The 26,336-nt window shown below is 39.6% G+C and overlaps 1 protein-coding gene across 2 annotated transcripts in view; it reads right to left on the reverse strand.

Moving 5' to 3' along the window:
• The window catches only part of LOC146866754 (uncharacterized), a 102,912-nt gene that overhangs the window by 24,430 nt on the left and 52,146 nt on the right, over positions 1-26,336 (reverse strand). For both annotated transcript variants that reach the window (XM_085601193.1, XM_085601199.1), the window contains exons 4-6: positions 17,143-17,256; positions 6,759-6,848; positions 6,377-6,487 (exon numbers count right to left, since the gene is read on the reverse strand). In XM_085601193.1, coding sequence (XP_085457319.1) covers positions 6,377-6,487; positions 6,759-6,848; positions 17,143-17,256 — 315 coding nt within the window. The remainder of the gene's footprint in view (positions 1-6,376; positions 6,488-6,758; positions 6,849-17,142; positions 17,257-26,336) is intronic.

The following is a 26,336-nucleotide window of genomic DNA, read 5'->3' on the forward strand; positions in this document are numbered from 1 at the left end:
TGGAAAGAGATCTTATTTCGACAGTGAATAGCATTTGAGACAGTGTGAACAGTTTTAGCAGAAGTATCGTAAATGTGTGCAGCCAGAGGAAGTTACCAAAAAAAGTTCCACACAAAAGCGAATGAACACAGTAATTCAGCTATGGAAACTGATCAGAGCCCCCTTTCAAGATATAATAAATACAAGAGATTTCACAAGCACAGCGCGTACAGACGAAACCTAAAAAGAGGTCTGCCTTTAAGTTTCACATAAAGTATTATATGATAACCTTGATTTGTGGATGCAGCAAAGATCATTAATCTGGTATAAAGTCTTCACCTTCTATGCTACAGATTCATATCTGGACAAAGAACAGTATGAACTTCTGACGTTTCTAATAAACTAGTGCTCAACTGTCAGTTTGAAGCTCTTGGAATATTGCCAAGAAATGGGCACGGCTGGGGCAAATAAACAGAGAGCAATATGGGACCCGGATATAAGTTGAAACATAAACTTGTTAACTAGCCATTTCACTAGGGCCAGGTGAAATCTTAATTATGAAAGTGTAATTGGCCTAATTTCTGGCATTTTGCGTTACGCTTTTAAAGTGAAATTACACAAAATTATGTCATTGTGCCAAATGGGTAGTTTGAGTTTGTTTAGGTAACAACACAAACGAAGAAAAGACAAGCGCCTCTTGTTTGCAGTACTTGTGCTTAAGTGTGCTATTTTTTTTTACAATTAATTCCTCCTGCCAAGATCCACTTGATACCTCCCTAATTTATTGACTTGTGGGGGCAGGTATTGCATCAGCCTTTTTGGCTGAATCTCTGCCACAGTCGTTGGGTCAGTTCACCCTGAGAGGGCAATCCCCACGACTCCCACGGGTCCAGAAAGAACAGGCAAGAGTGCCTGACAGAACGATACCTTGGATTTAACATTTGTTTGGGGTGAGAGAAATACCTGTGAATACCTAATCGCACTGTTACAATTGTAGGAGCATAGTGGTAAACAGGAACTCCTGAGGCTGGGAGAAGTGGGAAAACCACACAAACCATGGCAGCCAAAAGCTGTGCAATTGAGTTGGCTCCCACCTCACACCACCATGTTGATGTCCACAACTACCAAACCATAGTAGTGCTGGCACATAAATCAAGAGGAATGTCCATCACAGCCAGCAGTTGGGAGAGGGGGACTTTTGCCAGAGGTGATGTCTGTGTCTAAATTCCAATCAGGGCATTTACGAACTATAGGACTTATAGTGAATAGACTTGCACTTAACATCATTCCTTGCCCCAACAACATTGGACACACATTGGATGTAGTCTATCAACAGAACATCTAAGGGTGCAACCTGGAGGTACAATATTAATCGTAGTTAGATAATTCCATGATCCCTTCCATTTGGCTACCACAGTCTACATCCTTCGTCTAGAAAACAAAGGCCTTCCAAATCCAATCCATCCCTTTGCAATGTTATCCAGAAAACCGTCCACAATGAATAAAATAGTTCAATGTGTGCACCTTTATTTGTTCCCCAAATATCACCAAAACATTAAAGATAACAGCAACTGTAGATGCAAACATTTCAAGTGCAACTGGTTTGGCCTTACAAAGTCTGCAACTTTTATGATTTGAGCATAGTTTATTAGCCAAATAACACCTAAAAATGTAATATTACCAGAGGTAGGTCTTAACATCATGACCTGGAATATAGCTGGTCTAAGTTCAAAGTTAAATACTCCATTCTGGAATGGCTTTATTACACAAGGGTTCGACATTATTTGCCTTCAAGAGACTTGGTATAAGGAGGCAATCCATGTGGAAGGCTATATTACATATTGGGCACCGGCTGTGAATTCGGCAGCAGGAAGGGCTAAAGCCGGACTCTTAATTATGGTTTCAACTAAATTAACTCAGTTCAAACCTAACACTTACCATGAGGTGTCTTCTTATGCCCAGTATTTACGACTGGAGCATGTTGCAGGCAAGGATTTAATTATTATTAATTATTATAATAATACCTTTGATGCACGTAGGGGTCCTATTGTTTATGAAATAGGTTGTGAGATAGATAAGTTGTTGGCTGGTTCCAGGAACCAATCAATCTTATTGTGGGCAGGAGATTTTAATATACAGGCCTGTCAATATGTTGATCAAAGGATTTGTGGCTTTCTGGGGGAAATGGGTAATAATGTTGACTTTTCACATACCCATTTCCCTCATGATGATTATGGAAACTCCCTTAATAATTTGATAGCTAAATTGGATTTAGAGTTGCTCGACTGTTCACTGAAAAAGGGCAATATTAAATGCCCAACTTTTACAGGCAGGGGTGCCCACTCTAATATTGACCACATACTTCTCTCCTGCAATACTGCCTATACTGATTTATGGGTAACAGAGCAAGCAGTAAGTGATCATAACAGTATCTCTGTAACTTTGTTGACGTGGGGTAATGTACATCCAGATACCACCACTTTTATTGGAGATATTGTTGCAGTGAGACCAAATGGGCCAAGAATTAAGTGGACCAATATTAATCCGGTCAAACTTCTGGGTGAAGTTATTATTAAATGCAAAACAGAAATTGACTACTGCCTAAGTAACGAAACAGCACCTGCCATATTGCTATCCAAATTCCATCAAATTATTTCTGTTATCGCTGGCTTATTGACAGGGAGGAGTAGGCCACCAAAAAACAGGTCTGTTGGCTGGTTCGACAATAACTGTATACAGGCTCTGTCGAGTTTAAAAGCTGCATTGGATATTAAACCCAGGGATAATACCCTTATTAAAGCTGAACGACTCAAATATAAGACCTCCCTGAAAGTCCGTAAAAAAGAAATACAGGAAGAGCTATGGCATAAATTAAATTTAGCTGCTAACACAAATAATAATGCTCTATTTTGGGAGACAATTAATTGCCCTTTTCTTAAGAATGATACCATTCCCGAAATAACATCTTATGTAAATTGCAATGATTGGATTGATCATTTTTCTAAAATTTTTAATCCCGATAGGTTGGTTTTAGATTTGCTAGACAATCACAACTCTGTATGGCCATCGTCACCCCTATCCATTAGTTTGGAGGAGGTCTATCTGGGGCTGACAAAAAGTAAAGGGGGCAAAGCCCCAGGACCAGACGCTGTCCCCGTGGATTTATATAAACAAGAGATGGATCTTTGGGCACCTATTTTAACTCGCATTTTTAATGCTGCTATCGAAGGCAAACTTCCATTGACCTGGGGTCAATCTATTATAGTCCCCCTATTTAAGAAGGGTTCTAGGTCGGAGGCACGAAATTATCGCCCTATCTCCCTCCTGGACTCATCGATTAAAATTTTGAGTAGGATACTCCTAAATAGACTGGAGATATGGGCAGAAGAAAATACCATTTTATCACCAGTGCAGTATGGATTCAGGAGGGGAATGGGTACAATGGAGCAGTGCCTGAACCTCGACCTTATAATAAGTAAATATGTCACGGTTAAAAAGGGGAATTTGTTTTTATGTTTCGCCGATCTTAGTAGTGCCTTCGATCTGGTCGAACACTCTATTTTGTGGCCAATACTACTGGAAATGGGCGCCCCAGTAGATATCGTGCACTTTTTGGCCAGATTATATGAAAGGCTCTCGTGCAAGGTTCGTTTTGGACCGGACGGGGAATCCACCCCCTTTTTTAGAGTGACCCGAGGTATCAGGCAGGGCTGTGTTCTGGCCCCACTGCTTTTTTCTTTATTTATCAACCAAATTGACTCAATTCTTAGGCAAGTTCCTGCAGATGCTCCCAGAGTAGATGGCGACTTCATCCCAATATTGTTATATGCGGATGACGCCGTCCTCTTGTCACGTACTCAAATAGGCCTTCAACGTTTAATTAATTGCTTCTGTAGGTTTATTGAGGATAGGAAACTGTTAATTAACAAAGAAAAAACTTATGTAATGACCTGCGGGAGCAAGAAAGGTGCTAAAAAGACGTTCTTCCTGGATGAGAATAAAATTCAACTCGTGACCAGTTTTTGTTACCTCGGTATCACATTTTCTGGTGATGGAAAATGGGACAAGGAATGTGAAAATGTGCGCCTTAAAATGGTAAAGAACACTAATGGAGTGTTTAGATTTGCCTCCAAGCTTGGGAACAGTAGAATTAACGACATGATTTCAATTTATAAAGCTAGATGTATCTCCTCTGCTTTATATGGTGCTGGAGTTTGGGGGCACCATACCCTTAGTGGTAAACATATCCAACTTGATGAGAACTCATTTTTGAGACGTCTACTGTGTACCCCCACATCAGCTTCCACAGAATTAATTCACAGAGAGGTGGGGCTAGACTATATTGAAGATCTTGCAGCCCTTCGCCCTCTGATTTTATGGCGTTCCATCTGGTCTAAAACCGAAACCTTATTCACACAAAGAGTAATAAGAGATTGTCTAAGGCTGGACCATTGTCTGTATATACCTTGGCTCAGACATATCTATTACTGGTTCAAGCTCCTTTTTAATCAAGATCCCTTTTTAATTCCCGAGGAAGCTGCCAGTATATCTAAATTAGATCTCAAGGTGTCCTTCTTACGATATACGAGACAATCTAGAGATTCTGTCCATCTTAACCAGCGTACTTACGCCTTTTATGGTGAATACAATTTAAATGAAGGTTTCCAGCCATATTTGACCGAAGTCACAAGAAGATCCCATCGTTTTGTTCTCACTCGGCTAAGGCTTGGAATAGTACACCATCTTGTGTCCTTTCCTATCACCAGGCAGCCTAGTAATATTTTATGCCCATGTGATGATTTATCCAAACAGAGTTGTTGCCATTTTATGCTTTTTTGTAAATTTTATGTATTTTTAAGACGTCACTTTTTAAAACCTATCTTTTTAAAATACAATGTCCGGACTACAAAGAATGCAATGCAGTTACTGTTTAATCTGGAGAGTGCAGATATATGTTTTTTTACAGCTACTTATATTCTGAATTGTATGTGTGCCAGGAAATCTATTATCATGTAATTTTCTTGGCCTTTTATTAGTTGCATTGTCACTTTAGCGAGTGAGCAATATAAGCGACTCTTTGCACATGTCCAGAATTGTGATTTGCACTTTATTTGGCATTTTTTTGCTGTATCCTTGCTGCTATGTTTGTTGTTTGACCATATAAATTGAAAGTCTATTGAACATTTTATTTGTTTTATATTGCTCATCCCATCATGCACTTGCACTTTATACGGGGATGGTAACTTGAACAACCCTTGGGGTAATTGGCCTGTATCCTGTTATTTTTTTAAAGCTTTATTGTATGATGTTGTGTGTTATTTTATGTCTGCTATGTGGCTGTTTAAACATGCCGAATAAAGCATTTTGAACTGAACTGAACTGCATAGTTTATTTATGATTTGTTGTGGCAAAAGTCCTTAATGTAATTGATATGGATGCAATATGTGTTTGGTGGTGCAGTTGGCCAGGAGTAAATTGTGCTCCAGGACTATGCACATGGTGGTATTTCCTCCACTATAAATCTGTGCTGCTGCTGTGTGCTTAGTGCTGCAGCTCATGTACAAGCTGTGCTATGCACTTGGTGTTCTTGTCTTCGTTAAGAACCCATACTGTTGTTATGTACTTGGTGGTGCTGCAGGCCACGTGCATATTGTGGAGGTGCTGGAGGTCAGGAATAGATTGTGTCCTATCAGTGTTCACTTGGGGATACTGTGTCCATTGTTCCCTGTACCAACAGTTATGTGATGAAAGGTATGATTGACTTGAAATTACTTGCAGCTGGATTCCACTCCATTCGTCTTTGCCCATTAATCCACTCAAGGCAGAGACGAGCCATATGGAGATCAGCCCAGGTCCTGCTACAATAGGAACAGTCAAATCAGAACTGCCAGACCAGGTCCCTTCCAGATGGAACACGGTTTTGGCTTACTAGAGATGCAGTTAACTACTTATGGAACTTCCTGTTACCTATTAAGGTAAGTTTGAAGTAGTCGCATTTTACGAAAGATATTTTCTGTGAATGGACCATTGGCAGCAAAGATGAATATGTTGGAAAGACCTGCAGGTCTGGAGTATGATGATAAAGGAGAGTGGTCAGTCATAACCGATGAGTGACCAGAGACTTTACAAATTGTACAGATCACAGGGGAGAAAAAGGTTTTAGGGGATTAACCAGGACATGGCAGTGTTTGGAAGCTTACTCCTGTCACAACAGAGTGGCCTTTTCACACTATTGCTGTGTCTGTGGTCGAATGTCATGCGATGGACTTCATGGAAGCCAGGCACGCAGCGTCTTAGGGTCATTTTGGCAGGTCAGATTTCCAAAAAAAATGTAACTCTAGGTATTTATTTCAGCCTGTAATCCTGTTGTCCTTTCACGTAACCACTACTTACGAACCCGTAGGAATACTGACAGCTCCTTTCATCCCAGAGCCCTGATTTTCTATGGAACAGGTTTCTTCTTCACTCGTACTGTTGAATGGAACACTTTGGGCAAGAGCTTCCTTTTCTGCCAAAATTAAGGAAAAGGTAACAATTTAACACTATTAGGTAAAGTACATTAAAGTCACCTACTATAAAGTCTACTAAACATACAAAGCCAAAAAAAGTCAGGTTTTGGAATGAAATGGGGGAAGAGAAACATGAGCTTAAATGTACCCATCTTCATTCCTTTCGATGTAACAACTAAGGGCCAAGTTTGATATACCGGACAACACACATGGATCACTCATGGCGATGGATCAGAAATTAAATAATGTTTACAGTGTAAATTACAGTACCTGAGGTGAGCACTGGGCTACGTTCTCGGACACCTCTAGAATTTGGATGCAAAGTATTATCCTCTGACTCGGAACAGACCGAAGGATATCCTGCCGGAAAAAATTGATAAATAATGGGTGGTATCTGTAATGAAAACCAGAATAAATTCAGAAAAGAGAATGATAATTACCACCTTTACTGATTTGATAAATAAAACCTTTCTTTCCATAGGAAATATGTATCCAAGAAATGTGGATTCTAATGGCAGAGCGAACAGCCAGTGCTTGACTTGTAAAAGAATAAGTGCTGAGCCCCAAAGATTTTTTTCAGACGCTCCGGCTGCAGCTGCCAAGTGTCGGGTTTGCCAAATGCCCAGGCTGCCTTGCTTTGATTCCACCTCTTTCATCAACCACCGGTAAATACCTGACCATTTACCTTACTCTTGAAGGTTCTTTTTGTTCCCTAATTACTCACTTTGTCACTGTTTTTTGTACCTCCTCAGTTTTTACGGTAGCTACGGTGGGCTAAGAATTGAGAGTTGAATTGTGCCTGCAGAACTTACAACCTGATATAAGTAAGAGGGAACTTAGGATATTAAGGAAAGGAATATCATTATCATGAGATCATGATCAACAGTATTTGGAAGAAAAAAGATCTGTGCGTTTAAATGAATGGCAGAATTATCACCAGTTCCCATATATAGATATATTACCCAATCGTTGGCTTAGAAAATAATTACTAAAGGTACAATTCGGAATTAATCTGGGTTATGCTAACGAAGGGATAAAAACGGCTATGATAGACTCTGAAGGGAAGTGCACCTGCAACCTAGGTACAAAATGATATTTTGCACATTCTATTTGACTGTCTAAAAGTTTTCAATGCTTGAAAATGTTTTTTCCGTCCAATCTTTTAAAAATATGATGTCAGAAACCGTGCACAGGAAGCACCCCTGTTGACAAAAAGTCACTTTATGGATACAGCATGTTCAATCGGGAGATTTATGCTTGAGGTTAAAAAAGATTTTAAGAATGTATAGAATTGGAGTTTTTGTCCTCATAGTCTATGATGAAATGTATATCGCTCAGAAAAATCGTTTTACTCATGAAATTAGAATTTTATGTTGTTTTTATACATATTATATTTTGAGATGTTTTTTATGGAAGATTGATATGTTTGTATATGTTTAAAGACCAATGCTCAAAATAAACAGTCTTTTTGACTGACTGACTGACACTGTTTTTCATCATTCTCTTTCTCCTTCTTAACACCCTATTGCCATGCCCTCTCTCTTTTTCTGGGTCAAATGCTAATGATGAAAAAATGCAGTGCTGCTCTGTAAAAATGAGAGTCATCGGCCCCACCTGCAACGCCCCGGCTCAATTTAAGCACTGCAAAAAGCTTTTAAATTATTTAGGAGAGAACAGTCTGGTTATGAAAACTTGGGGCAGGGTGCCATCCAAATCAAAACACTAACTAAACAGAAAGGTAATCAGAAGCCAAAAATGGTAACAAGAGGAGCTGCTGAGAACCAGCTCTTGGATTTGTCACTTTAGAAAGGAAGGGTGACGGGGGGACGGCGGAGGCAGCAAGACAAAATGACCGCTCCTTAGAGCTGCTCCGTGACACCGAGGAACGACCGCTCCTGAAGGGACCTTTTCGAAGCGGCAGTGCGGCAGCTCATGAGCAAATACGTCGGAAGCACCTGGGAATGCAGAGGCAGGTTTTTAGACCTGTAAACGGTCTACTTAAGCGCAGCTTACTTTTTTCCCTCTGACCCCAGGGCATCCTGCATTATGGAAAACCAAAGGAAATGATGGACGGAGTGTTGAACATTGCAAGCACTCACCCCCAATCAACTGATCTGGGTTTAATCCACCATCGTTCTTTAGCCCACTTTGCCACCCTAGTTCAGACATGGCCATATGCAAATCAGTCTGACCCTGTGCCTCTGAACTGGGGTGGCAGAGTGGGCAAAAGAACGGTGATGGATTAAACCCAGATCAGTTGACTGGGGGTGAGTGCTTGCAATGTTCAACACTCCGTCCATCATTTCCTTTGGTTTTTGCTTTGTTCGCCATAAGTTGGCAGGGTATGCTCAGACGTGAGTCCCTTGCTCACTTTGCCACTGGATTCAAGCAAGCCTGGCTGAAGACGGCTGAAATGCCAGAAACCGGTCCTAGGAAGCTTGTTTCCGGTCCAGGGAAGACATGGCTTGGCAGTTCGGGCTGGACTGTTCCCATGAGGCACAGGGTCAGACTGATTTGCATATGGCCATGTCTGAACTGGGGTGGCAGAGTGGGCTAAAGAACGGTGGTGGATTAAACCCAGATCAGTTGACTGGGGGTGAGTGCTTGCAATGTTCAACACTCCGTCCATCATTTCCTTTGGTTTTTGCATCCTGCATTATGGCCACCATTTTGTAAGCTTTGCTCTCACATTTTCTTCAGACGTCTACGCATCTGAAATGCTCTTTTGGTCGATGGTTCTTGGCCGTTAGAGCTATTTTCACCACAGAAATGCCTACTTTCCTCAAAATGTACAATTTATAACAGAACAATTCTTCTTTTATTGCTGAATGCTGTTAACTTCTCCTAAAGTGTGATGGATACCATTCATGCAGAAAAATATAGTTATTATCCTCACTTTGAATGAACAGCACAACTTTTAGTTCTAAAGCAGTGTTTGTGGATCGTGCCCCCTGGAATCTGAGAGGCAAGTTCTTTGCACCTAAATATATCTATTTGCCTGCTGGGTACACCATCCTCTTTGCGCTTTCTTCATTTTGGTTGCCATTTTGTGAGCCTTGCATTTGTTCTTGTCTCAGGAAACCACGCATATTTTTTTCATTTTGTGGAATACGCCCCACTTCCATAACACTGAAGTAAAAAAAAATTATGAGCTTTGGGAAAGACTTATTTACTCCTGTGTAAACACACTGCTTCTCTTCAGAGTTATCTCTCCCTCACAATATTCCTTCTCTGAAATAATAATTCAAAAATTCATCAGCCTGCTTTAAACATGGATTCCATGCATTCAAACAAGCCTCAAGGTTCTTCAGGCTCTAATACTAACGGTTGCAAAGACTCTGTCGGCAATACCAACAAACAAGTCAAAAAAGATTAGTCCTCCCCAACTAAATCACCTCTTCCTCTGACCTTAGAGGACATTAAGGATGAACTGAGAAATATTCGACCATTCATGATGTATACCGCTGCGATGCTTCAAAGAATTAAAGAGAAATGGTCTGGGCTCAAGACTTACTGATGTAAAACAAAAGATCAGTGACGCACAAGATGTGTTTGCTAAAGTGGACATTTTATCGAGAGGTTGCTCAACTGAAGAAAACAACAGAAGATTTGGAAAATAGGAACAGACGCAACAACCTAAGAGTGTATGGAATCCTGTGAGGTTCCCACATGATCTCTTTCTAGAAGACACATATTCCACAGATTGTTGGTTTGCCGAGTCTGGTGGTTCAGTGGACTAATGCATCTGCGATGTCGATAAAATGAGTACCATTGAGTTGGGTAACAATAAACATCTGTTATTCAGCACCAAGATACCTACGGGTGAACGTGCGCTTTACAAATACACATGATCTGTTATGTGTGCCGAAATCTACAGATCTAAATATTCAAAGGGCTCACAGGATTGGCCCCCCTCAATGCAGCAACCCCAAACAGACCTCGTGAATTATTGCCTACTTTCTTTTATAGTCTGATTTAATTATGATTCTTAATGCTGCTAAACGACGTAAACAGATGCTTTGGTCTGGTCTGGTCTCAAAAATTCTTCAGTCTCTAAGCCCACTGCCAACCGCCAAAAAGAGTTTCTAGACCTCAGACCCACGCTGTGTTCCATGAATGCCCGATATGGTCTTATTCATCCCTGCTTTTTCAAACTAACATACAAAGACAGAACTTTCACTTTTGAGGATCCTGCAGAGCTCAATAAATGTATTCACGTGCACAAAGGAGAAGATATGGAATTGAGTAAAACCTATTTGTTCTCTCGCATGTTCACTCCCTTTAATCCCACAGGTCCCTAACCATATCTTGTTGGACGCTGATGTCCTTTTTGGCGTTGTCCATCACTGTTGTTGTCCATGCTTCACCCCGTCGCGTTGTCTCCCTAAATGTTCGGTAAGTTCCCTTCCATTGTGTTGATTATGTTTTCTTTTCAATATTATAGTTCTCCGATTATTTGTTGACATTACATCTACTTTTTCTCGGTGTCCCTCTTTGGAGCGGCTTCTGTCCTCTCGCCCATCTCTTACATCAATGTTCTTTTTCATTTGTGACTGTTATGGCTAAAGTCTTTTGGCTTTTTGTCATCTTCTCTACAGATATGCTTCAAGGGAGACTGTATTCTCCTTTTTACCTCCTGCCCATTTCTCATATTCTATTCTTTTTCTACTAATCTTTCCTATCCTCCTTGTTCTACAATATAATACAGTTTCTATTTCTACTTACAAACTTGTTCTCGTGGTTCTTATTATTCTTCACTTTGCATGTATGGTCCTGTACATAACGTTGATTGCTTTTTCTCCTTTTATAACTCTAATTTCTTATTTTCTCAAATTCTCTGGTCTCTTTTTGTTTTTGTCAGTATGCTTTTCCCTTTAGACTTGTATCACTATCCATCATTCTGGTCTTTGTTGATCAATAATCTTACTTTTTTTTAAGTTTCATGCATATTTTTGTATAACTTTTTATATTTCTTTGATGAGTGGTCTACACATTATCTAATGGGAATGTCAAGGGTATTCATAACCCTGTTAAAAAACAACATGTATTATTGTTAATATCCTGAGCAATAAATGTCCAATGTAGTGAGAACAGTCCACAATTGTAGTTGTCACAGAATTCTTCGTTTTTTTATTTTCATTTGATATAGTTCAACAAAGATGTGGATTCTAGCCAACATGTGTTTCGTCTATTTGGAGCAAACCATAAACTTCTTCAGGGCAAACTGAAGTAAAGGTTGTCAAGTACGAAGTATAAGAAATGAAGGTGCAATATTTATATGAGTTACTCCAATTATGTTTGGAAAGCGCAATAGAAAACGCAATTGTACATCAAGAAAGCGAGAAACCTCCACTAGCAAGGTGCTAAACTTTAAATTTTGAATCACAGGTCACAGAACGATATCTGAAATGAATCTCAGTCATCGTGGAGAGTGCTCCGCGGGAAAGACTGCGACACCGTAGGGAGCAACATTCACTCTCCTTACGTAAACTATGGGTTGGGAATGTTTTTTGTTCTCCAGCAGTTAATAACAAGAAAGGTGTAGTAATCTTGTTTCACAAATCGTTAAATGTTCTTTTGCTACATGAGGTTAAAGATAACAAAGGTAGATGGGTGTTACTGAATATTAAAGTAAACAATACTCAATTTTCCATAGTAATGTCTATGGTCTTAATGGTATAGATTTAGTATTTTGGAATGATTTTTCCACTCTCCTTTCTTCTCACTTTTCAGACCATCTGATAGTGGGAGGTGAATGCAACCAACTTATAAACGCCTTCTTAGATCGGAAATCCCAAACCAAATTTATCCAAATAAAATGCAAAAGATTTTCCACAAAGCTATTATTTCCAGAGGGCTGTTCGATGCTTAGTGAATTTCTCATCCTGATGTCCTGGAGTTCTCCTTCTTCTCCCATCTTCATAGGTCTCATTCCCAAATAGACCACATATTTATCACTTATTCAACTCTTCAATTCATGACACATGCTGAGATTGGCTCTATTCTCATCTCTGATCACGCCCCTGTCATTTTGGATCTGGATTATCCCACTTCCATGCCTACCTCACGCAGATGGCGATTTAATAATGCCACTCAATTTACTGAACAATTTCCATTGTTTTTACAAGGATTTTTCAGGAATAATCTTCCCTCAGACTCACAGTTTAATTTTATTTCGGATGCTTTTAAAGCAACCACCAGGGGATTTATATTAGATTTTGTTTACCGAGAAAAAATGAAGGCATTTAAAGATGCGACACTAATTTTAAAACAAATTAAGACTTTAGAAAATGAATATTTTACCTCAAATTGTCCCGATAAAATCTCTATATAATAAACAATCCTGGGATAATGCTTGCGGTAGTCTGCTCAAATGTAATGCTAAAATGTACGGCGTTCGTAATAAAGGTAACTACCTTAAAATTAAAAAACAGAAATCCAAGATTGTTGCCATTCAATTAGCACAGGGGTTAGACATATCAGTGACTCCAAGATCCTAGATTGCTTTACTGGATATTACACTTCTCTATATAATCCTGAGTCTTCCCCTTCGCCTGATCAAATAGATTCATATTTTCAAGCCATTCCCAAGTCTTCCGAAAACCACATTGACCTGACATCCCTCGATAGTCCAATATTAGAACAAGAAATCACCAACGCTATCAATCAACTTCCCAAAGATAAAACCCCTGGACCGGATGGTTTTACTGTGTGCTTCTTTCTTTCTTTTAAGCAATTACTTGTATCTCGGCTGCTATTTCTCATAAATCATTTTTTAGCTACTGGAAAAGCGCAAGCTATGCTATGCTTGATCCCCAAAAAGGAGAAGGACCCCTCTTACTGTAAGAATTATAGACCTATTTCCCCAATCAATACGGATTGTAAGATCTTTGCCAAGTTATTAGCTCTTCGCATATATCAGATCATTACGGATTTACTCAATATATATCAATCTGGGTTCGTAAAGGACCGATCGATTACATATAATTCCAGGGCCTTCCTCAACATAATTCATTTAGCCTCCAACGCTGATTCACCAGTCACTGCAATTACTTTAGATCCCGAAAAGGCTTTTGACAGAGTAAATTGGGAATTCATTTTCAGAGCACTAAAATGGTACTGCTTCAGTCCGCACATCATTCGTTATATCAAGCTGCTATACTGTACGCCATCCACCTCCATCTGGGTTAATGGTTGTCAATCCAACTACTTTTCACTTATTAGAGGAACTAGCCAAGGGTGCCCTTTATCCCCACTTTTATTTATTCTTGCCCTAGAACCTTTTTTGTAAAAGAAATTTGTTTTCCACAGTTCAGTGGCTTCCAAATTAAACATATTGACATTAAGTTTACTACATATGCGGACAACATCTTATCTTATCTCTAACCCCACTACTTCTTTGCCGGCGTTTTTCTCTTTGTTAAAGGAGTACGCCATAGTTTCTGCATACAAACTCAACATCGACAAATCTGAGGTTTTGTCCTTAAAAAACATTGCCTCCCTGATATGTTTAAAGATAAGGGGTTCAAATGGAATTCAAAAAGTATTAAATGTTTAAGCATCTTACATACAAATAACATTAAAGAAACTATTAAAATTAACCTTGCTGATATAGTTAAAAAACTCACGGCACTGATAGACAGGTGGTCCCCATTATTTTTGTCATGGTGGGGCAGATTAGTCACAATTAAAATGATGTTGCTTCCGATAATTTTAATCTGTCCATGCTCCCAATTACTCTTTCACACTCATTCTTTAAAACCATCAATCGTTCCTTGATCAAATTCTTTGGAATAATTGCAAGACTAGAATTTCATTAAATTCGAATTCAACAACCCAAAGACTTAGGAGGAATCAATTTTCCTAATCGTAGACGTTACCATTCTGCATTTACCGTGAAACAAGAATGGGTTTTTCTTTCAGACAACCCACATACACCATTAACTATAGGGAGCTTACTAGAACAGACCCAATATAAACCATTCTCGTTCTTCTATCTCAGCCCCCTAGACACTTTTTATCTCCTACCTCACCTATTCTACTGCTGTTGCCACCTATTTGTTTACTGTCCATTTCTATCAAACAGATATTTTTGCACAGACTCCTACTTGGTATAACAAACACCTAAAATTCAATAACAGAGCCCTATTTTGGAAAGAATGGATTGACAAAGGCATTATTACTTTTGAGCATTTGATGACTGATGGGTCTCCTATAGATTTTACTGAGATTCAGGAAAAATAAGATTTATTATGCTGTTCTGCTTATTACACGTTTCTTATGCTCCCCCCTCCCCTTATTTCCCATTCTGACAGTTATTTTAAAATGCTAAATTGCATATAATGTATTATGTTCAAATTGATTTTGATCCTGCACTTACTAATATTGCTGACACCGCTTTGTTTTCCCTTATTTATTCACTGTACTTAACTAGAAGTTATGGAAGTGTTTGAAAAATACATGTTTACTTTGTACTTATGTTTTACCTTGAATATGATCTCAATAAAGCATTCTAAACTTAAAAAGAAGGTAAGGGCGGTGGTGTTACAGATAACTGAAGGATTGTACTGAAGGCAGGATGAAAATAGACCAGAGCATCTGCTCCAGTATACATCGTCATTTGTGAATGTAGTTGGGGACCAGAGACTTTACTAAATAAGACAGACAAGCCACCGGCTCATTTATTACTAGGCGGGAGGGCTGCAGCAGCCCTGTTATTACCAGGCTGCTTGTTATGTATGGGGAAGAGGGCAGCAATATCTACCTTGTACAACAGAACTAGCTTCACAAGGGCTGGAGACGACCAAACAATGTGCGAGAGAAAGAGGCGTATGTACGTGTCATATGAGAAACATGACAAACTAGATGTACTTTGGTGGTCATGAAATACCGAATGTTATGGCTGCCCAAAAACGAATACAAATAAATATATTCATTGTATTCATAGGACTAAGATATTCTTTGATGAACTTACACTATGGAAAAAGACAACACGTGTCCCATTATTATTATTCTTAAAATGATGCCCGTGTAAGCCTGAGAGTACACACGGTCTTGCACACGGCCTGTATAATGTGAGATTCCATAAAGATCAAGGGAGTCCACTCCTACACCCAATCATGCATTCCCCTAACATTCTCGGACTACTGTCTCGCATGAAGGCGTATAGTCCCTATATACCTTCACTTTTTCTTGTTACAGAGGCAAACTATAGAAATTCCACATATATACATGGATTCTTCCTTCTCCACTGGGTTTAACTCCTGGGGCACCATGCGCTAGCTGCATACAATGTACTGCTGAGCACCCACATAGAGATTCCTGGCAATCAACTTCAACTTACAGTCCTGCTGTGAGGAGTTAATGCATCAGTGAGAATTAAGAAACTAAGTAAGGCTGGGCTAATATTGGGATGAGAGATGCACCCTGCTCACACAAACCAGACAACACACTCGGGGGTATTTCAGTGTGTAGGTTTATATAAGTAGAGAACGCAGACTAGCATTACCCCATGATCGATGTCTGTCCATCTATCTATCTATCTATCTATCTATCTATCTATCTATCTATCTATCTATCTATCTATCTATCTGCCTATATATCAGTCTACAACCAGCATTCTCCTTCAGCATAAGATCTCTTTGAGCTGAAGAAGCAAGGAAAGGAATCTGAGAGAAAAAAGGACAGTCTCTAAATGCCAAATATCCGTTTAGATTTTTTCCTGAACCGGATAAAATGAGTTTACTCCTTAATTGTTTAGTGAGGAGACTTCAACAGCATGGCACCTTGAAAAGTGAAAGATATGCCACCCATTTGAATTTCTTCATACATATGCCCTCATGCTGAGTTGCCCAGATTACCATCGCTGAGAGGATACAGCTCCAGGCAACTATAAGCTTTGTGGTGTCTTTGGGAACATAATTATCAGGTACTAAAACTCCAGACCTGATAATTATGGGCCAGGATACTCCCAACCCATAACCATCTGTTGAGATTCCCAGGTTGCATTAAGCTGCAGTTTACATACACACCCGCCTGCACGATTCATGAAGGGGGGTAGAAGAATAAAGGGAATGCCTTACCGGTCGTGGGACCCCAGTGCCCTTCGGTCCGGCCACGGACAAGAGAAAAAAACGACACGGAGCGTTTACTACCTGCTCCAAGCAGGTATTAAAGGTTCACAGTTTTGGGCCTGTTATTTCCACAGTTAGGGGGAAAACAAGTACCGGGTCTGCATTTTATTCCCTATTCTGTGGCAAAATGATTCATAAGCCCCGTAAACTCACAGGGAAACACTGTCCAGAACTATTAAGGTAAGTAATAGTTCAGAGTTCAGCTGGACTCCAAAGTTACAAACAATATTCAGTGGTCGAAGACTAATCTTCCAGCTAGATGGAAAATTTCCTGTACTCAAGATCTAACTTTTACTGTTAAATCTGCACTGCCAAGGACTTTAACTTTCTTTCATTTCTCCTTTCGTCTGTCTTAGATTCCCTAACTATTATATTGAAAATATGTGTCTTTATTAGGTTTTAGATGACTTTATTTGTGCTACGACACCTCTGTATTTTTTCCTGTTGGAAATTTACAGAATGATTGTGGATATGACTTCAATTTATAAATTTGATTTCACAATTAGGAAAAATGCACTCACCTGAGAGAACAGTGATGTTGTCTTCTCTCCCGGTGTTCTCCTGTTCCATGGAATAACTATCTACCTCCTCTTTAACGGTGAAAGAAACAGTCTGTGTGATGGCAAAATCTTCAACTTTAAAAAAAAAAAAAGTACGAACATTAGAATTAAATTTAGTCCTTCCAGTAAAAATCTGGAGACATTGGTCATTCCATATAAAGATTATGTCTGCTGGGAACTTGGTGAAAGACACAGTGGAATAGACTTTCCCTTTCATGATTGTGCTACATGATGGGTACTCGCAAACATTTTCCCAGGGGCCAGAAAGTTTGGTCTGTAGTGTGACCAGGAACAGCACTGATGCCAGCAGGGGGTGGTTTGGGGGGCACACATGGGAGTAGGGGAAGCAAAGCATGTACATCTAGTGGCTGAACTGATATGCGCAATGTGAAACCAAAAAAACACTGAGTGAATTGAATTATATCGCACTCTTCACACAACCTTTTTTAGATTCCACAGTCCTTTTTTTGCACTGCACTTCTACTTTGTTTGCTGGTCACAGTTTTTCAGGTGTCTTCTTGACGCATTTCCATCAGCCCAAGGGAGCAATAGAGCCTTTAACTAGTGAGGCAGTCTCTACGATCGAGAGACATACCTCTGTTCTAGTTGGATACCATATGATATAAACTATCATGAGAGGTGTCTTTGCTCTCACTATTTATCTCATTGGATGAGAAAGGTTGATGGTAATCCATGCTCTGCTCTGATAACGCATGGGCTTGATTGATTCTACACACCTACTCCTTTCTTACCCTTTGTGCTGTCTGCCATTAGACCCCCTATTCTCTTATGTGTGTATAGTCTAGTTATGGGGATTAGAATTTGGGCAGGTCTTTAAAATTTTTCCCTTAGACCCTTCTTTTAGGTGGTAGTGTTGATGTCCAATTATTATTCCCACTCCAACCTGAGCATCAGTAGGGAAATGATGGACTTTGGAGGCATGAGAATTACTAATTTCACTCCAACACAAGCAACAGTAGGAGATGCTGGCTTTGAAGGGGTCACAATTACCTTTCCCAATCCACCCTGGGCAAGAGGAGGGAAAGTGTTGGATTTTGGAGTGGTCATAATAAGGGCCTGATTCTGTTGAGTTTAGGAAGGCCTCCTAACGGCATTTGCTCCTTCCAAATCGGGAATGTGTCATTTCGACCAACTTGGAAAGGTTTCCAACCGAACGAGTAAGATGCGAGTTTGGCGTTAGAAATATCCCAATTACAACGGCATTTGGAATCATACATCTCTACGGAATGCTGGATTTGGACAGCCTATCTGAATCGTGATGTCCGACTCAATCAGCAGTTGGGATCAGACTTTGGGGGCCCCCTTGCACCCAGAGCCTTCCCAATCGGGCCCGTGGGGGTACCCATGGGTCCCCCCTTACCAGCCATGCACAGCCATGTACAGTGCGGCAGTCACCAGGGGGTGCCTGCCACAGGGTGCCTGTTTTTCCCCAGCCACCCCTTTCTTCAATGGGAGCCTATGCATTCAGTCGGAACAAAGGCTCCCATTGAAGTCAATGGGAGTACAACCAAATCGTATCTGGATGCATCCATATGCAACGTACTCGGTCGGTGGGACTCTCCTGATCCCATTCAGTAGGAAACCATTCCCAAACCTATTTGGTTGAAGCCGCATCAGAATCGGGCCCTGAGTGTTTCCAGTGCAACTGAGTAACAGCAAGGAAAAAAATTGAACTTTGAAAGGATGACACTGACTCTTCTAAATCCAATCTAAACGGCACCAGAAAACATTTAGGAATTTAGACAAAATCCCATTTACTATCCTCAAACCTAAGCACCGGATACGAAATTAAAATTAAAAAAAATCCCACAATTAAAAGTTACAAAAAGAAAGATTAAACATTTACTGCCAGTAAAATCATATTGAACACATTATATAAATGTAATTAAACATATATTTATTATTAAAACAAAATAACATTCACAATATACTGATGCAAATTATAAGAATAAATATTAATGAAAAACACCTAAATAGAAATAATTATATAAAAACTAAGCATTCAAGTTCTTAATTTGAAAAGATGTACATAAAAAACTGTACCCAAATAGACAAAATATATTACTTCAATATTTAAACATATAACCTACAACATTATCAAAAAATGTCATCAATTAATAATGAATGAGAATGTATAAGTTCTAAAAATGTACTTATTACATTAGCAACCCTACTTCCATACAAACAGATAATACCTTAAAAAAGACAACAGAACTTTTTTGAGATGTTCAAACATAATAAACAGAAAAAGTATATAATGAAAACATAAATTTTAAGAAACCAAATATTCATAGTATAGTAAAACATTAATTTTAAATATATATATATATATATATATATATATAGGTCCAAACATAAAAAGATAACGCACTCTCAGAAATCAGCTCGCTTGAACTATAAGTCTTTGATTCCTCAAAAACCGCTACGCATTTCGACACCAAATGTGTCTTGCTCACACGATATTCTAGCTTTGCAAAGACGTGCATAAGTAAATATTAAACATAGAAGAAGCACTTCTGTTTGGCAATCCCCGCATTTTGTGTTTACAATGGCGGCCATTTTAAAGCAGGTACAGAGATATACAAATTAATAGTTTCAATACATCCACAATGCCAATAGTTATCTGCAGCACAAATCTGCCTCATTGGTCCTTCATATTTTTTAAATAATTACCACAAATTAACGTGAAGATTTAAACATTCAGTTTTCTAGTGCATTCTTATTGAATAAACAACGTCATTCTAGTACCTCGTAGACAAGTGCCCCGATTGCACTGAAACACAAGAATACATGTGCAGCAAACTTGTATTAACGCAATATGATTAGCGTATTCCTATACAAGTAAAATATGAACAAATGTTCCTTTTTCTCCAAAATTGGGGACTGATGGCAAGCGTTCAGTGAATTGAAATATCCATGTGAACTAGTGCCTGTTAGTATCTCATGCCAGGGAACTACAATGTTGTGGAATGTATGTATATGCCAAGTGGCAGTGAATTTTAGCAAGTGTTTGTTCGTAAAAAAAAAAAGTGACAAGAGAACTAACCTACAGAAAGTTATATAAATATGGCATATTGTGATTAAGTGTTTTAAAAGTCATAATTCTTATCTTATTGAAAAGTGCAGATGGCAGTCCTGGTGAAGAAAAGGGTAGGGAACCCGTGAAGTTTCTTGAAAAGTGATGGGTCCCTTCCTTTCGTCCTAGACAATAAGAAAAGAAAATAATTAAAATCAATATACAACGCAAACAGTAGTTAACATTGCATTACTGTTAACAATTTCAGAGAAGTATATAAAGTCAAATAGAACATCAAACTGGAGATAAAACAATTCAATCATCATGTAAATGCATTGCAAATTCCTCATCGAGGTTGTGTCCTCCCGGGAATCTTGTTTCCAAATCAATTATCCATTTGGACTCTTTTTTTCTAAGGGCTAATTCCCTATTCCCTCCCCTCTTACCTAGATTAACCTGCTCAATGACAAAAAAGCTTAGAATGGCGTTATTTGATTGATGTTTCTCCTGAAAGTGTCGTGCGATGGGGTAATGCAGGTCTACATTAGTGATAGCTCTCAAATGTTCTTGGATGCGTTTCTTAACCATACAGGTTGTGCTCCCTACATATCTGAGTCTGCACGGACATTGAAGAACATAGATGACACAGTTGGTATTGCATGTTAGGATCTGTGTAATGATCTTATTACTTTGAGAAGGTCAGAGTATGGATGAGGTATATCGACGACCTTTTCATTATATGGAAGGGGAGCGAAAGTGAAGCAACTAATTTTGTCAGCAAATTGAATAACAATATTTACAATATACAGTTAACATCCAACATGAGTAAAGTCAGAATTGAATTTCTCGATACCCTGATCACAATACAAGATGGTATTATGGTATCAAGCTTACATCGGAAGGAAACTGCAGGAAACAGTTTGCTTCATGCCCTCAGTGCTCATCCTGAGACACTCAAGTGGAGTATTCCATATGGAGAGTTACTGAGGGCACGAAGAAACTGTAGTACGGATGAGATATACATCCAGGAGCAAGAAACCATCCTAGTCAGGTTTAGAGAGCGAGGTTACCTGGAGTGGGTACTCAAAAAAGCTATGGATAAAATAAAAGAAACTAGCAGATCTAAAGCTCTGGAGTATACTGGGAAAGACAACATTGATGAAACACAGACTAGAGTGATAACTACATTCAACAATCACAGATCCAAGCATGTTCATAAGATCTTAGCTGATAATTGGAAAATCTTAAAATCTGATACTATCATAGGTGGTAGCATAAGTGATAGACCAATGATTACATACAGGAGGGACAGAAGCCTTAAAGACATTCTGGTCAAAGGTGACATCACAGAAATCCACAATAGAAACTTACATAATCTTAAAGGTTTCTATCCTTGTGGACACTGTGGGGCATGTAAATCTAGCCATATGGTTAAGGAATTTGAGTTATTGGGGTCAAAAAATAATAAGATCATTACACAGATCCTAACATGCATTACCAACTATGTCATCTATTTTCTTGAATGTCCGTGCAGACTCAGATATGTAGGGAGCACAACCTGTATGGTTAAGATACGCATCCAAGAACATTTGAGAGCTATCACTAATGTAGACCTGCATTACCCCATCGCACAACACTTTCAGGAGAAACATCAATCAAATAACTCCCTTCTAAGATTTTTTGCCATTGTGCAGGTTAATCTAGGTAAGAGGGGAGGGAATAGGGAATTAGCCCTTAGAAAAAAAGAGTCCAAATGGATAATTGATTTGGAAATAAGATTCCCGGGAGGACACAACCTCGATGAGGAATTAGCAACGCATTTACATGATGATTGAATTGTTTTATCTCCAGTTTGATGTTCTATTTGACTGTATATACTTCTCTGAAATTGTTAACAGTAATGCAATGTTAACTTCTGTTTGAGTTGTATATTGATTTTAATTATTTTATTTTCTTATTGTCTAGGAGGAAAGGAAGGGACCCATCACTTTTCAAGACACTTCACAGGTTCCCTACCCTTTTCTTCACCAGGACTGCCATCTGCATTTTTCAATGAGATAAGAATTATGACTTTTAAAACACTTAATCACAATATGCCATATTTATATAACTTTCTGTAGTTTAGTTCTATCGTCACTTTTTTTTTTTTACGATCAAACACTTGCTAAAATTCACTGCCACTTGGCATGTACATAAATTCCCCAACGTTGTAGTGCCCTGGCATGAGATACTAACAGGCAATAGTTCGCATGGATATTTCAATTCACTGAACGCTTGCCATCAATCCCCAATTTTGGAGAGAAAGGAACATTTGTTCATATTTTACTTGTATAGGAATACGCTAATCATATTGCGTTAATACAAGTTTGCTGCACATGTATTATTGTGTTTCCGTGCAATCGGGGCACTTGTCTACGAGGTGCTAGAATGACATTGTTTATTCAATAAGAATGCACTAGAAAACTGAATGTGTAAATCTTCATGTTAATTTGTGGTCATTATTTCAAAAATATGAAGGACCAATGAGGCAGATTTGTGCTGCAGATAGCTATTGGCATTGTGGATGTATTGAAATTATTAATTTGTATATCTCTGTACCTGCTTTAAAATGGCCGCCATTGTAAACACAAAATGCGGGGGATTGCCAAACAGAAGTGCTTCTTCTATGTTTATTATTTACTTATGCATGTCTTTGCAAAGCTAGAATATCGTGTGAGCAAGACACATTTGGTGTCGAAACGCGTAGTGGTTTTTGAGGAATAAAAGACTTATAGTTCAAGTGAGCGGACTTCTGAGAGTGTGTTATCTTTTTATGTTTGGACATTAAAACAGAACCGGCTTTGGGTTTTGCCGGTGAACGCACCACCTGACTAAGGGACTGATCCCGGAAGGACCCGACTTATATATATATTCCAAATGAAGTTGCTCTCGCAAGTGAAGACAACGTTCGTTGTCAACTTTTTATTCGGGAGACAGCAGCCGGCAGAGACAGGCCCTCTCAACGCAAGTAGACGCCTTCAATGCCATACGCGTTTTGGAAGACTTTCCTTTATCTGTGGCTTAGCATATGAGCAGGAAAGAGATTGTGCACTTAATTTATCCAGATGATACTGCAGTTCTTAGTCCCGCCCCACTGGGCGTGTGCTCGCTATGCACTCTGGTTAAAGTATTTGTTAGCATAATAATTTTCCATAATAGATGTCGCTTTCTCTCTCCTTCCGCAATTTTCATCCCGTTGGGTCGTTAACATGACCTCTCCTGCCTGCTGCTATGCTTGTGCTCTTCCAAACAGGTACGTTGTTCCGCTGGCGTGCCCTGTAAATGCGGGGGATTGCCAAACAGAAGTGCTTCTTCTATGTTTAATATTTACTTATGCATGTCTTTGCAAAGCTATATATATATTGGTAATGTATTTAACCAGGAATTTTCCAATAGTTGATCACACACCACAGAGACATAATATTACAGAAAAAAGGCAAGTATAGCAGTCTAGGATGCTTGAAAGTGGGAAAATCAATAGATTTTATAATACTGTCCTCACACACCCGAGAGTGTCATGCTTCATCATTGGGCCGCATCATACACCAAGGTGCAGACCAACACCTTTGGTGGAGCGCAATTTTTTAGAATGAATGATGAAAGCCGGTGGTGAGGGTAAAGTATAAAGACAGAACAGTCAGAATAAACACAAAATTGTGCTTCTAAGAGAAAAGGACAGCAAATAGTCTCTCAAAGTAAAGGGACCAAAGGAAAAGCAGAAAACAAATCTAAAACTGTCTAGGGGTTGACCCTCACACTTTTATTCTTGTCAACCTCTGGCAGGGTTAAAATAAAGGAAATGGGGTATCCAGGGCAGGTAACGACCCTATAATCCCCCTGCTAAAACCAACATGTTTCTGCCAGCTATTTACGTGCCCAGCCGGGTCACTCTGGCATTCATCAGGGTGTTGGTCCCTTTGATGTGGTCTGTACCCCTTGTCGGGTATTTATTACCTTATTCGCTCGGGGCAGTATCCCCGCTTCACTCTTTTGAAATTTCCAAGAGGATGAACATATCTATAAAAAGAAGAGGAAAACAGTGGATGATCATTCCCACTCAACCTCTTCTTCCAATTACGCAAAATCATCATTGAATATCCCACGCATCCTTCTTACGTGAACCATATTCTCTCAATGCAGCCTATCTTCCAGCACACCCAGTGCCCCAATTTGAGGGAACCTCTAGCAACCGTCACCCTCACCACAGGTGAACAGGTTTCTGAGTTACCTCTGTGCGTATATATACAGACAGTGATCCGAATAAAATAGCCAGCCTATCGGTAAAAACGTGTCCTGTTCAGAGCGATTTCTGTGTCACACCACGTGTTAATAATGTCTATCGCCACTACATGTGCCCATCTAAACACTTAACAATATAATACTCACAAGAGTTTACGAAAAAATGCTCTAAACCCGGGACAGCGGGGGAGGGTGCTCTTGTCGTCACACTCTGTATGAAAAATGGTCAATGACATAAAAAGACTCGTTTGTATGGCACATAGACACTCGCGTTGGAATTAGTCCCCTAGCCAAAAAACCTTCTTTACTTTGGTTCCTTGACTACCACCCACTAAGGTATTCCGTGCACTGGTAAAATTCGCAAAGCGGCTGCCTGATGGTCGCGATGCCAGAAGTTTACTCACATCCACTCAGTCTCTCCACTCAAGGCATCCTTACACCCAACTACGTGAATTAATCACACTCCCGCATATAAATCAAGTGCTTACTACTCCAAAGAGGCACTCTATCCTCTTTCCCCTCGTCTGTCCTCCGCCGATACGGATAACTCCCCTCGAGTCCCTTTTTGAAGAGGAGCTGTTTTCGTGTACGCGGGGTCCTCCACGCCCACTCTGTGTATTACCCAGCACACTCCCTGTTTCACCGAAATAGAAAGAGGCCTTCTAGATGCTATCAGGCCAAATTATATTCGAGGTGGCCATCTTTGAATTCCTGCCGGTTAACGATGATTTCATTCTTATAAACCAGAGGTATTCATCTCGGTTGTGGGGAAAGAACGGGGGGGTCTAAATGTACTCGTATTTTATCATTCTACCGAGTATTAAATTAATGTATCGGGTCACTGGCATGTACAAGAGAGCAGTGCGCTCTAATAAATGGAATCTTTAGTTTAACCTCTCTTCAAATACATATCGGTCATATTTCCATTTGCCAATTCCTATTGTGTGATTCCATATAACTGGAACCATGGGATTCCATCGTTTAGTCCTATGGTATGGCTTTTCACACGCTCTACCCATCTCTGTTCTCTCAGTAGTAGGAAGCTGGAGGTGTCATTTACGTTCTGCGGAATAAAGGGTTTATCCACCACTAGCCACCTCAAGTCCTTCTCATCATGTTTTTTCTCCAAAAAGTGAGCAGTAAGTTTCGTGTTAGATTTACCACAGCGTATTGTGCTCATGTGTTCTAAAATCCGGACTTTTACTTTTCGTGTGGTCATGCCCACATATAATAAATTACACGGGAACCTCAGAATGTAAATGACGTTTTCAGTATTACATGTGGTGTGTTGTCTAAGTTCCCACGGGCTCCTCAGACCAATGTCAATGTTTTTCCCATTAATTGACAGGGGGCAGGCTCTACAAGATCCGCAGGCATAATGTCCGACCACTGGGGGTAAAAAATGTGGGCCAGAACCCAAGTGATCCACATCTCTAGTTAGTCTCGGGCGAGTATTCACAATGATGTACTTGCACTCTTCTTAAATGCAAATAAGGGGACAGGTTGGTTCAGTCCATTTGAATTAAGAATCTGCCACTTCTTCTGAATGATTTTCCTAAGGTTGTTCGAAGCTGTGTTATATGTGGTCACACAGATACTCCTGTCCGTAGTCTCTCTCTGATTGGTCTCAAGGAGGACATCCCTATTGCAATTCCTTGCTCTTTTCTGGGCACTTTTAATTACACCCTCAGGATAGTCTCTGCTTCTTAACTTCTCACTTATGATCGTTGCTTCCTTTTTATAGTCCTCCACATGTGAACAGTTCCTGCGAAGACGCAGAAACTGTCCATAGGGAAGATTTTCCCACAGAGTCCGTGGGTGGAAGCTCAGAAAAGATAGT

The sequence above is a fragment of the Triturus cristatus genome, chromosome 1_2 (genome assembly GCF_964204655.1).
Source record: "Triturus cristatus chromosome 1_2, aTriCri1.1, whole genome shotgun sequence".
Classification (NCBI taxonomy): Eukaryota; Metazoa; Chordata; class Amphibia; order Caudata; family Salamandridae; genus Triturus; species Triturus cristatus.